Consider the following 13,924-nt stretch of genomic DNA (forward strand, 5'->3'; position numbering starts at 1 on the left):
TGACAGTGTTCAGAAGCTGACTGTCATCATCATTTACCACTCCTGGGTCTGGGATTAATTTTTTGTTTACCAAACTGTCTCTAACTGGGAATATCTAATTTCGATCATAATCTCTGTTACTTGGACACCCTATCATCATGGATATAAACTACTATTCTGTTTCCCTCTAAACCTCTTTCAAGGCTTCAACAAACCCAAGGTCCTAAATCACTGTATTGAACAGTGGAGGCACTTTTTTTTTCTATTCCGCCCCTTACACACCTTTAACTTTAATCATCAAACTGTGTAAAAGGCTGTGTTTAATACCTACAGCCTCCACCCTGAACATTCCACCCGACTGCACGGCCTGACTGCTTTAATGCTCGTCACTGCATAATGTAATGGCACCTTCAAAGGTCAGACAGAGAAAGCAGTGCTGGATAAATGAAACATTTCACAGGTGCGGAAGTGAAGACAGACAGGATAGATGAATGAAGGTCTTGAAAAAGTGATTGAAAGATAATTTAGGCCAGAAAATAAACATCATCTGAGATGGCAGCCAATAAAGGATTTGACTTTCATTTTCCCCTTTGTTCCCTTGTTTTATTGGATTCACCATCTGGTACTCTGCTGCAACTCAAAAAACTCACAGAATAATGATGCTCTCTTGAACCACTAACTCAGGTTAGATCATAAAAACTAGTTTTCAGATGTGTGGGCTCAGTAGGTGGCGCCCTCAGAAAAAAAGGTTGTGAGCTTCATTAGTTGCTCAAAGCAATTGGTAATGCAGGAGATAGTGCCATTAAGTGTGTTCTGATAATAAAGACACTATTTCATGAAGGTTCATCTGCCCATCATTAGTGGATGGATGACCTGATTGGTGAGTCATAAGATGATGGATAAATGGAAGAATGGCTGGTTACATAAACAGCTTCTTTGGGAGTGGACAGATTTTTGATAGAGAGGATTACGAACATATGGATGGATGACTGAAGGGTGGTTGAAAGGATGGATAGATTATTTGGTAAATTGTAAAATGATGGATAATTGGAAATATGGGAAGAAAGATGGATTAATTTAGAAGGTGTATTGATGAATGGCTTACCATAAAGAGGGTTAAAGTGGTACTTTATGAGCTGATAGATGGGTATATTGGGGTAGTTGTAGTGGACGTAGGGTAATATTGTAATGTTGATACAACACAGGGAATAGATGGATTGTTGAACAGTAGAGCTGTAAATGGTTTGATGGGCAGTAGATAGATCAATGGGTACTAGATGTAAGAGTCAGAATATGGATGGGTGGATAAATAATGGAATAAATCTATTCAGTTTACTGAGTGGGTGAATCAATTAAATGAGACTTTGTTTGATGTTACAAAATAGGATTACACAAAATCAATTACAGTATATCAGGTTTGAATATCTGCAGCCACTCACACATGAACGCTGGAAATATCAGCAGCCTATTCTAATTTTACACAAAAGGTATAATTTATTTAATTCAATAATCACAGAAGAGAAAGATCATTGTGAAAAAATTGTTATTTACTGGGAGCATTTTTGGGTCTGGCATTATCTCTGGCATTATCTAGTGACAGAATCTCAGAATTTGTTGAAGACTTAATTGTATCGACTGATCTCTATCGCCTGAACCACGTCATCCCACCTTAACACCACGACTGCTAAAACCCGTAAATACAAATGAATGTAAATGTGCAAAAATAAACAAGAAAACTGTAATAAAGCATGTACATATATTTCAATTTATATTTTTCATTTATCACCATGCTACATTATGGCCCCTTTTAGCTGGGTCACTCTGGCATAGAATCGCAACAACGTTTTAACCAAAAACACAGTTGTCTTACTTCTTCGGGAAGAGGAGGGAGCAAAGACTTCCTCAAAGTCCATAAAGTCTGGGACACTAAAAGCCTGGGTCTATGACACAGATGGACAGAACCTTCATTTTCAGGAAATATTGTAATATTGTAACACCTCTTAGAGACAGCCCACGATAAATGACTATAAAATATGTCTGATGAATGGGTAGAGCTGATGATGTTGCGTCGACATTGCTTAATCAACGAATGATCTAGTGGGTTGAAGAACTGAGATTGCTTAAATAAAGAGTCAATTAAACCTGCTGGTCCTCTAGTCTTTTCATGGCCAATCCTTCCACAACAAACTCATACATAAAAGGAATTATTTGTTGTGCACTATACTTCATTTTCAGTCCTCCTCTGTCTTCACTTACTAATTAATCATTTTCAAGCACATGGTGTGGGAAACTCATTCTTTCGCTCATTCATTTTGGTGTTGTGAGACAGTGATGTACCTTGGTAACCTATGGCTGACTCCAACTAAAGACCTGTCTGTTTTCTTGTCTTGTGGTATAGAAAACCCACCCTTGGGATCGCGGCCAGCTTCAGCCCATCTGGCAGCTGGAGTTCCCGTCGGGCCAAGAGCAGCGAGGTGTGTGAGCCCCACATAAATTACACAGACGCTTTAATCTCCATACAAAGCTGATTGTTCCAGAAAGATATCCTCACTGTGGCATGGACTGGTGTGGTTGTAGTGTTCTTGACACACACCAATCAAGGTGCACATCCAGCTTCTTCATTGAATATTCTTGTCATATTTCACATTCACTCTGGCCCAGAAGGCTATATGTGAGCTGACAATTGAGTTCATGCAGTGTGTAAAACCTTGTGTTAAACTAGAGGTCAAAGTTGTCCATGGAAATATGAATTTGCCTACTCTTATGTGTCATTATAGCTTCAGCTGAATAACATGCAAAACTTTGATGATGCCTTTGATTAACACACACCTGTGCGCTAACTCAGCCCTTGATAGAACTCACATTAGTATGTTAAACAATCGTATACTTGCCATAAACACAACATGATATGAGATGGTAATGATAAGAAAATAATTTGATGTGATTTGATATTCCTTTATTCTTCCCTCTTTGGTTACATTTTAATTGCCTAGCGGAAAGTTCACTGAACACATATTAAAAGAGAATTACAACTAATACACAAAAAAAAACTTTATAAAAAGCAAGATAATAATTAATATAACAACAACAACAAAAAAGTACAAGTGTTACACATCAAAGAAGCCCTGTGGCATTGTTACATATTGTGAGGGATCATACATACTATTGGCCTGGACAGGTCACCGAAATTATGCATTCAGGGTCCACAAAAAGTTCCAGCTCAAAATGATTGTACATTGACCTATGAGGGATACTGATCAGCAATAGCGAAGGCTTGAGCTCCACAACGGATCCCCAAACAGAGGAGGTGTTACAGAGGAAAAATTGTAAGGCCAGTGTTAAGCTAAAGTAAGTTACTGGACAACCATCAAGCCTACATTCACATAGAGAACGGTAGTGTGCAGTTGGACAAGATAGATGTACTGTAATAAGCGGTCCCTGAAGGCGTGGAAGACAAGATATTGAGCTGAAACGAGAGCCATGTGTGGAAGCGCACCATGTTTTACTAGCTTCAGACAGAGAAACTGGTACCTGAGATGATGTTCAATAATTACATTTTCAAGTACAAAGATTGGCAATGTGAGCCCTGTATTTACTTGGTTTTAAAGTAATGCCAAAATAAGGTATCTGAACTGTCTCTAAAATGAAGTGGGCTTGTAACATAAATAATAAAATCAAATAATATGTGAACATGTGGGCTGTCCTTGTGTGTGTTGGTGCTGGTGACAATAACCTTGGCCTTATGCAGGTAGTTTACTATCAATGGATGTTCATGTGTATGCTTTTTTCATGTTTTCATTTTTTGCATATTTACTTTTATTTATTATATTATGCCCTTCATGGTTTTCCAGATGGATGGCAAAGTTCAGATGATGGAGTTACTGGTAAAATTCCAATATTGATTCTGATGGTTGAGTGATTTTATATATTAATTTATCTTTAAAAATAATTCAATCCTTGTTGTTGAGTTTTTGAATCAGTGTTGGAGTTTTAGTTCAACAAACCCTAACTTTGAGAAAGATACATTTGTATGTGTGACTTGCATGTCTTAAACTTTGTTGCAAGACTCAGCTGTGAACAACTTTTTGACTTTGGAACTATAAACTTGGATAATTAACTGTTGTAAATTTAAACACAACAAAATTTCCTATTAGGCTCGTTATGTTGCCTCAAAGACAGAAACAAAAGCACAAGGGACATCTGGCTCAGCAAGTCTCCTGAGAGTCTTAATCTCACTGTTGAAGCACAGGATCCGATACAATCTTCTTCCACACATTATTGCAAGTCTGTCGCCAACAAACAACTGCAAGGTCACTCAATCTGGAGTTTTTGTTTCTTTATTTTAGGGTGTTTGCTGCAGAGACATCAGATGTCAGGGCGCACATGGTGATCGTACGAACTCACACTGTTTAGGTGACTTTAGCAAAGAGAGTCCAGCTGGCTCACTCATATATGACAATCAATGCATCACTAAATTTCTCTTTGTATAAGAGCAATTACTGTTTCTTATTAGTGGTTTTACTAGTTCTAATGGAAGCAATCTAATCTGATCAAGCACTTTAAGCATTTCAGCAGTTGATTGATTGTGAATTTTTCCCAAATGGTTGTGTCTTATATCCCATTTGGCTATGATCATTGTTTTATGCGTCAGCTTTCAAGATTCAAGAGGAGATTTATTCGCCAGTACATATTGGTATAAATACATGGAATTTCCATGGTTGTGGACGTCTCAGAGATTGGTTTTAACAAAAATTAGAAGAGGAAAATAAGCAATAGATACAGAAACTATAAATTTGGATAATCTAAACGTTACGGTCAAATTGCTTCAAACACAAACAATGAAGTGACGACACATTAGGGGATATACTGCATATGACGTAAGCGAGCTATGTCTATCTAAAATTAAATCTTAATGATCTTAGTTAAAGGACCAATATCTTCGCAATGCTTGTTAGCATTTCTGATGCTGCGGTAATTGAATTTCTCACTCTAAATTAGGTACATTTACTGTTGTAAAAGAGCTTGTGAAAGCTTCTCATATATACTTACTTCCCTTGATTATTGCAAGGCTTGGTCTGTGGTGTCATGAATTTCAATAAACTTTGCATCAGTCAAACACAACTCTGGAATTCTCGTCCCTTCTCCTCGGTGGCCCAGGTAAGTAGAAATGAAGTCATGCAAGTTTAAATATGAATGGCTCTTCATTAGGAGCTGACTTGAGAGAGTCTTCTTTTTTCACCTGTAACTTCTACTGACAACTACCTACTCTACTGGGATTCATTAACAAGCAGCAACTTGCTACCAATGATCATATGAATTCACTTGAGCGTTTCCTACTACACAAGTCAACTGAGAACTGTGCTGGAAATGCTGGTCTGATGAAGCTTAATGAAACTGTGTCTTTAGTCCACGAGATGTCAATCTTTGCTCTATAATCTATTGCTTTAAAAATCATCGGCTATGGAAATGTATCAGAGCATGGATCCTGTCACTGCAAAACAAAGTCATTAGAAGACTGACCAGGAAACAAAAGAAACAACTTTCTCAGAGGACAGCGAAGTGACAACTCGGGGTTTGCAGGCACCTCAAGTATATAGGTGGACTGCTCTCGAACTAATTTGGCCCCCAAGCTGTGTTAGGAAGAATCAACTGCCACTCAACAGCGCCATCGATCTCGTCTTTCATGTCATATTTCATCACCAAGGATTAAATATTGACTGAGATTTATTCCCTCCCTGCATCACCTTAACCTGAACCCTGACCTCATCGAAGATGGTCTTATTTAGCTCACAGGAGTAATATTCGAGGGAAGAGCATATGCAGCTAAAAACGACCTGCATTGACACCTGCTGGACATCTATCTCACTACATTCTGGAGTGTCGTGAGGGTAAAGAAGTGATATTTTAGTTTTGTTTTACCTTGTCATGTTGCAGGAGCAGCAATCAGAGTTAAGAAGACCAGTTGCTTAGTGATCTTTAAGAGTTAAACTGTGGAATGAACAGTACTTGAAAAACCTTGCCTTTTTTTCCCAAGCAGCTAGATGGAATTTAAGTGAGGGTGATGTGTCAATCAAACTCAACTATGTTTAGGTTGGTCCTCAAATGTAGGATTCAGGCAAACAAAAGGGACACAAAAAGGATACAATGATAAAATAAATAAAATCATGTGTTATTTATGCAAATTCACATTTAATTAGTGGTTAATACATTTACACAAAAACGCATGTCATATCATGTGGAAAAGGAACACAAATTTGATCAACTATGTAGACCACAGACCTCACAGTGAAGGTTTCAGAGGCGAGGAAAAACATGATCACGTCAAGGGAAAGGGGGCACGAGGGGGTCAGAAGACCCCTTGAGCAAATTTAAACATATCCTCTATAATCAAAATGTTTGCCCGTGTCTGAAGGAGACCATGTTTATATCCAATCTAACATGACTTTTAATGTTGGGCACTGAAAACAGCAGCCTTTGTATGCAACTCTGTATATTAAAATAATTGGTGTTAAATTGTTTAATTGTTCTTTGTCTGAATTAGTTTGAGATAAGGATATTATAAAAAGGATACACAGCTTACACCTTTGTAGATGTTTATGAAGAAAATGTGCAATCACAAAGAATTTAGTTCAACCCTCGAGGAAGCGAACAAAGCAAAAGTCCTCACCTCAAGTTATTTCCTTGAGCTGACAGCCACATTTCACAGACAGTTGGTCAGGCGAAGATTGAAGAGGAACCTGCCGTGAACACTCACAAAGAGCATTGCATTTGAAAAGCCACTCTGCTTACTGCTCACTTTTGTGATTTATGATTCACAACGCGCCAGTGTTCTCACCCGGACGACTTAGTGTTTAACAGTCCATTTAAGTGTCTAATTTGGAATCCAGGTTAGTCTCGCTGCACCTTTTGGACACCTCTGTGGTTATGAAATGATTAATTGAACGTGTTGAGAGCATACCTGGAGAGGCAGCTACAAACATCTGCTGCAGACATGCTGATGCCAGAGAAAACCCGTCCTGATGGACCTCCGGTCTCTCGATCAGTTGAAGGATTCTTCTACAGCTCATAACTATGTAACAATGCAGTCCAAGGTGTCTTTTAAGTTAAGTTAGAGTGGTTATGCTCCTCTTCATCCTTTTTGGAGTCAATGTGTCAAGTAATTGCTTACCTAATTGAGTAAGACTGTTCCTTGGTCTAAGAGGACCACAGTTAGCCATACCAAGTGGTCTTGGGTCACATGCTACGACTTTCATGCCGCTTCAAGTCACATATAAAAAGGGGGTCTGGTCCTCATTGTGGAAGGTCAAAATGTTGCATCATAGGCAGAATTGCAGCTCTATATCCAAGTGCCAGTATGAAAGGGGAACATTTTTTTGACATTACTGGGTACTCGTCAGCTGCTTTAGAAAATCTGTTATTCCCATTCTTTTGGTTAATGTGGCACATTCCCCCAAATTCACACATTGATGCGAGATCTACAGTATATAAATCATTTTCCACAAATAAATCAAGCTTGGTGTCAACTCAATTTGGGTGCTCTTAGACTTGTCAATGTTACCGTCCTATAATTGAAACAATATTTTATAAGAGAAGATCAAGGAGAGAACACTGTACAGCACCAGTGAAGTAGACGTGGCCAACAGCATTCAAGATTCTTTACAGATCCAGAAAATGTTCTTAAAGCATATTTGGCTAAACTTCACAGTTTAAAATAATAAACTCAGATGGCATGATTATCTTGATTTTCAAAGTTCGGACGTTGGTTTAGCTCACATTCCAATACTGACAAATAGAGGACAGGCATGAAAGACATACTGAACAGACAAGACGGCATGAATCGAACAGGGATGGGAAATAATTGTTGGTTGTGGTTCATTTGATAATACATTTAGAAACTAAATATACATAAATAAAAATCACAATAACATGATTTAAATGTGAATAAAATTAGACTTGGCAGTACTCGGACATATTCTGTTTTCACAGTAGAACCAGTTGTGCACATCTGATTTATTGTTGTTGATAATGATTGATCCTAAACTACTTGCGATCCCAAGTCTATATACACAAAAATCCCCACTTTGTCACACAGGAAACAAAAAAGGGTCCCACAACTATTTTATTGTGTCGACTATCACAAAGACGCTGATAATACAGAAACGAAAAGAAAAAAAAACGTAAGGTCACTTTCAATGTAGCTCATCACATTTTGTCAGGAACCAACATTCGTAAACAAAGAAAACAAGTATCCCATTCTACACAGCAAACTTCTCCCATCACCATTCCTTTCAAAAAGAGGTTGTGGGGTGTAGGTGGCAAACAAAAAAACACATCTGTACAAAAAACCTTTTTGAAAACAGCTGAAAACACTCCTGGGTTTTTTGCACCTTTCTAAATTGTGTTTTATTTGTGTCTTTAGTAATCCATTCTATTTTACATAAAACAACATCAAAAAACCTCTAAAACGTTGTTTTTAAATACAATTTGAAACATGTAATGTTTAAAAAAAAAACTAAAAAAAAAAAAACTACAGTCTTCAGAGAGCATATGAAGGACTGAAATTAAAACTGGGCATGCTGAAAAACAAGAACTTGGGCAAAACTTGAATGTCCCGAAGGAACTGAACTTCCTTGTATTCACTACTTTACTTGTGTCCTTTGTTGGTCTTGAAGGACACCTGCAGGACTTTGTCCCCCATGCGGTAACCATTGAGGTTGTGGATGGCCATGGCAGCCTCTTCGTAGTTGTTCATGGTGACGAAGCCAAAGCCTTTACACTTGTTGGTGCTGAAGTCTCGGATCACTTTCACGTTAACGACGGCACCAAAGGGCCCAAACATCTGCCACAACATGGCCTCATCGGTCTCCGGGGCCAAGTTGTAGATGAAGATGCACCAGCCACTGCCAGAACTTCCTCCGTTACTTCCTCCACCACCTCCCCCACCACTCATGTGGTCCACGCTCATCGGTGAGAATCTGGTAGTAGACAGTGTCAGGTTTAGTAGAATAAATAAGGGCCATTAGCATCGTTTTATATTTTCTAAGATTATTTGACATGTTTGATGGATGGATTGCAGTACAACAGATTAAAAAAGGTTATTGCCACGGTCACTCTTTTCAGCAGATTGTTGCCTTGTGTTACATTCTGTCAACTCCAAGCAAAAGCCTTTTTGTACGATTACTTTGGCTACACTTCATCAGTTTACAAAATTACCTTATTCCTGTAAAATATGGCATCAACCATGTCACACAAAAAAAAAATATCATGATACGTCATAAGCACTCTGAAAGAACACAGCTGCTTTTCATGAAAGTCATTTGATTGATTTGCATAGGTATCATATTCCATATGTGCACATGCTTTAATTAAAATAATTCAATAATTCTTTACAGGCAATTTGAAGTAACAATTTTATAATATAAGACAGGTAAACAACAGAGCCCCTTCCCAATATGTGCATGAAATTATTAAACATTTCAAGAGCTCATATTTCACCAGGTTAAACTGAATCTAGCCATTTCTTCCCTTAATATTCTGTGGTTATCCCCCTCCCCCAACTTAATTTTTTTTATCCTGTGTTAATCTAATCATGCTTTTATGCGAATACAAGTGCAGTTATGTGGACTCATCATGTCACCTGAAGCGCTGTTGCTGGTGGTGAACAGGTCCTCCATAGCGCCGCGACTGGCTGTGGCCATAAGCGTGTTGTCCCCCACCACCCTGGGAATTTCTAGTCTGGTTGGGATTACCAGCAAACTTGACGGTTATGGGATCTGGGCCACCAAATGGTGAGCTGCCATTCAGTAGCTTGACAGCATCTTCGGCCTCTGACCTTTTGTCAAATCGGATAAAGGCGACGCCGCGAGACAGACCTAAAAAAGAAATTAAGAATCTATCGTTTGTCGCCAAGATTTTAAAGAATGAGCTTCAGGTGTTTACCAGAAGCCTGATCGACAAGAACACGGGAGTTGATGATGTTTCCATAATGAGAGAACATGTCCTCCAGCTCCTGCTGACCCATCGTCCTCGGCAGTCCACTGATGTACAGATTAGCATCCTTGATTGTGTCGGAGCTTGGGCGTGCAAATGAAACCTGCAGGCGGAAACAAAAGTAGATCAGCCCACCACACAATTAATTTCAAGAAAACAAAAGAATTCGTTTTAAAATACATCAGTTAACAAAACACAGATAAACTTTGGTATTGTTGGGATTTCCAAAGATTAGAAAAACAGTTTATCCATATTGTAACAAAAAAAAAAGAAACCAAAACAAAATAAAAAACATCAACAGCCTTTGGCAGTAGCAGTTATTTCAAAATAAAAACAAATTTTAAAAAAAATTGACACATACTGAGCAAAGAAATTCACAGATTCAGTGTCGAGTGTCTGATATATTTACAATAAAAAAAGACAAGCATTTAAAATACCTTCTTCCATTAGACACATTGGGTGGGCGCCCTCTAGAGCCCATTGAAGAACACACATCACATGAGACAAGAATCAAAGAGCTCCTGTGGAACTTTACCTTGATAGTTTTAGACTGTAGCCTCAGGCCATTGAGGGTACTGATTGCCCTCTCTGCATCATTAGGGTTAACAAAGTTAACAAAGCCGTAACCTAAACTGTGGCCTAGAGAAACACAAAGGAAACCAAATAAAACAGCAAAATCCGGCTGCCAGCCATACAAAATACATTTCTGTTTTGAATCAAAGAAAAAGACATTGGCAGTTTGACACTGAATGATTCCTCAGATTGAGCTTCATAATTGAGTAGAACAATTTGGAGATACAATAATTCAACAATAATTCAACTTTTACAATTATGTAAGGGAAATCAACAATTGTCAACTAACACTTATGTTTCTTTTCCAAGGCCATCTAAAATATTTAAAAAATAAAAGTCGACCAAGCTGTACGCTCCATTCGACCGTGTGTCTCACTGTGGTGTGTGGGCTGAACCAGGCTCGTCTTTGCTGGAATTGTCCAAGATTTAGAATAAATCCAAATGTCATACTCCCCTCGTCTGTGGTGAGTGTGTGTGAACTACAAAAGGCATAACCTTGACACTTCTAACTCAAGCCATTGTGCCTTTATAAAAGCAAGGTTTAAATGTATTGGTTAGCCCAATTTGTTAAAAGTTGGTGACCATATACTTCATTTTGGCATTAAAGTAGGCCCAACTTATTTAAAACCATAAAATAGAAGGCCTTTATACATAGATACAAAATACATTAACATCAAAACATGATAATTTTCAATAAAAAAAAAAATTAGACTCTAGATGGGTCATTGACATCAGAAACTGAATGACAAGTGTTTCAGGATTAAGGTGCTCAATATGAGGAATATTTGGTGAAACTGAATCAGAACAATGAAAAGTACATTTCCTCACAGATTAAATCACCTGAAACAAACAAGACAAAACTGGTAAAATAAAAAAATTCAGTACATCGATTAAAAAGAATGTTATTACCAGACTATATAGAAAATGTAGAAAAACATGAATAACTAAGCAGTGAAAGAATTTTCAAATATTTAGTAACTGCTCAGTTTCTGTTGTTCTCAGGTGAAACAAATGACGGATAAACCTCAAAACTTTTAGATAGCTATGAAGTCATTAACAAAGTCACAAAGCATCGCAAGTTCAAGTTTTAAAAGAAAGGAAAAAAAATACGAACAAGGCAAGGGTTTTTCCGATTCTGTAAAAAAGAAAATTGCGTATGCAAGATCCCTTAGTATGTTTAAACTACTCATGAGAGAAAAAAAAACATTGCAACCACACAGCTGAAAATAAAAAAAATGATAGACATATCCTTTAAAGAAAAATAATATCCATTAGTGAGAGATAGAAATACATAGTCAAAACAGGTTTCTAAAAGTAAAGAAATGTACAGATGAAGTACTCGGCATATATATATATATATATATATATATATATATATATATATATATATATATATAGCGAGGCAAGGCAAGAAAATGCCAATTTTGTCAATAAAAAATGTAATCATACTACACACTGTAAAGTTACACTTAAGTTTTTTTTTTGTTTGTTTTTAACAGCAGATTGTCATTAATACAAAATCAAAGCAAATCTTCAGGTAAAAAAAAGAAATCTATACTTTTTCAGTCATTAAAACAACATGTATGACTTCAACACAGTTATTGCAGTGAGCAAAACTCTTAGATCAGCACAGATCCACCATTGGTAGTCAAGAGGATGCAAGCTTAAATAAAGTTGAAAAGTGTATTATAACAGTCACGCGTAAATCGTTACACTTCTACTTTAGATACGATTTACATGGCAAACACTTAAAAATAAAAAGTACATTTGTCTTTGTGTATGGAAAACAAAACAAAAGTTTTTGTAAATGACCTGGTGGAAAAGATGCTTCCAGATACCTTGGAATCTGTTTGTTAGATTAGTACAATCATTTTCAAAAACTATAAATAGACAGTTCATACCATCCATGCTTATATTTTGTCTTAACATTTAGCTGGTCGTAATCAGGGATTAAACTGAAATTACCTGCAACTTTGTCCCTTATTAGTTTAGCAGACTCCACTTCCCCCACGCTGCTGAACAGGCTGCGGAGCTCATCCTGGTTCATGCTCTGGGGTAGGTAGTTGACGATGAGATTGGTCTTGGAATCATCGTCCATCATGTGCTCATTGTAGCCGTTATCATAAAGATCCTGATTGAAACAAACCGTAGTAGGTTAGTATGTTATACAAAAGGTATCTACAAATAAAATCACATATCAATGGTGGCACTCACATTATCACTAGAGGTTGCCTTGTGCTGACTGTCTCTGCCGTCATTCTGAGGGGACTGAACCTCGCAAACCTAAAATGAAAAAAAACATTTCAGTTCACATAATTTATAGAAATCGCAGAACAGTATTGGGAAGGGTTCTTAAGATTGAATACCAGAAAAGTTAAGGGCGTCTTTACACCAATCCTTTCATTGGTTTCTAAATCCAAAAAAACATTGATTTTACCTTGTATAGACTACATAGGGCAGTACATGGTAGTAAGAATAAACTATATAAATAATAACAAAAGAAATGGGCAAATGTATTCATAGTCGTATGCTCAATAAGAATAGTGTTTCTTACTTCTGAAATTACCTTCAGATACCTAATGTGTCCTCGTCTTGAAGCCATTGAGACCAACTGTAAACCGATATCTGGAGAAAAAGGGGTATAGATACATTAACTACACAGTCAATCGTGTTCATACCAAGCCCACAATGCATCTCTTCATGTTGAAAGATGTGTCGATCTTCTTCATCTTCTCCTCAATGTGTAATGCCACCACTTTATTAAGAAATCTTACAATATGTATTGTTCATTGCACTTATCTTCAAACCGTTGTGTATTTATCGAGGTTACATCTACGTATGTAGATCTAAGTATCAACATACTTGTCTTTATAATACTGATATTTCACGTTGAATCGTATTAAGTGTATTAAAAGGGTAACAATTGAAAGTATTTAAATAATCAAAATGGTCAGAGCTAAGGTTAGCTATATGCTAAGTGGCGCGAAACAAAGCGGCTTGAGGCGCAAAGCTATGCTAACACAATATCTGGCATTGAATCATCAGTTCTTACCTCAGGTCTGCTTACAAAAAAACAACGGTGACTGAATGACCCCAAAAAAGGTTGCTAATGTAAAAAGCGTCAAGAGTATTTGGAGATATCTGGATTCGACAAAGCCCTGCAACACACCACACGACGGACAAAATCTCGCGATACTGCGACAGTTCTTCTTCGTAGAATTTACCTTCATATGGCTCTTTATTGTCACCTACTGGAAAGGAAGAGAATTACAAGAGACACGCGTTCATTTAAGATGTTATATTTCGTTTATTGTCTTAACCATATTCCTTACATTTTCACATATATGCAACAAAATGTAGTTATTTATCTTTTTTATTCCTG

At 37.3% G+C, this 13,924-nt stretch overlaps 1 protein-coding gene across 2 annotated transcripts; it reads right to left on the minus strand.

Annotated features, from left to right (window-relative positions):
- Positions 1–8,080: 8,080 nt before the first annotated feature.
- Positions 8,081–13,721, minus strand: LOC148087216 (ELAV-like protein 1). 2 transcript variants are annotated; one of them, XM_087785416.1, is made up of 8 exons: positions 13,595–13,721; positions 13,109–13,167; positions 12,757–12,825; positions 12,508–12,673; positions 10,505–10,608; positions 9,919–10,072; positions 9,617–9,851; positions 8,081–8,954 (listed from the first exon to the last, which is right to left on the minus strand). In XM_087785416.1, exons 2-8 carry the CDS (start codon positions 13,142–13,144, stop codon positions 8,624–8,626), a joined length of 1,095 nt encoding a protein of 364 aa, XP_087641542.1. In that variant the 5' UTR covers positions 13,145–13,167; positions 13,595–13,721; the 3' UTR covers positions 8,081–8,623. The 2 variants fall into 2 exon arrangements, with proteins under 2 accessions (XP_087641542.1, XP_087641541.1); XM_087785415.1 differs by having other exon boundaries at positions 13,097–13,167.
- Positions 13,722–13,924: the final 203 nt, after the last annotated feature.

This window comes from Callionymus lyra, chromosome 2 (genome assembly GCF_982586985.1).
Source record: "Callionymus lyra chromosome 2, fCalLyr1.hap1.1, whole genome shotgun sequence".
In the NCBI taxonomy this organism is placed as follows: Eukaryota; Metazoa; Chordata; class Actinopteri; order Syngnathiformes; family Callionymidae; genus Callionymus; species Callionymus lyra.

Coding starts and splice junctions, on each gene's coding strand:
- LOC148087216 (XM_087785415.1), bottom strand. CDS start 13,144: ATGGCTTCAAGACGAGGACACATTAGGTATCTGAAGGTAATTTCAGAA. Junction 12,674..12,756: donor AGGCAACCTCTAGTGATAAT/GTGAGTGCCACC, acceptor TGTTTCAATCAG/GATCTTTATGATAACGGCTA. Junction 10,073..10,504: donor TACAGTCTAAAACTATCAAG/GTAAAGTTCCAC, acceptor TTCCGCCTGCAG/GTTTCATTTGCACGCCCAAG.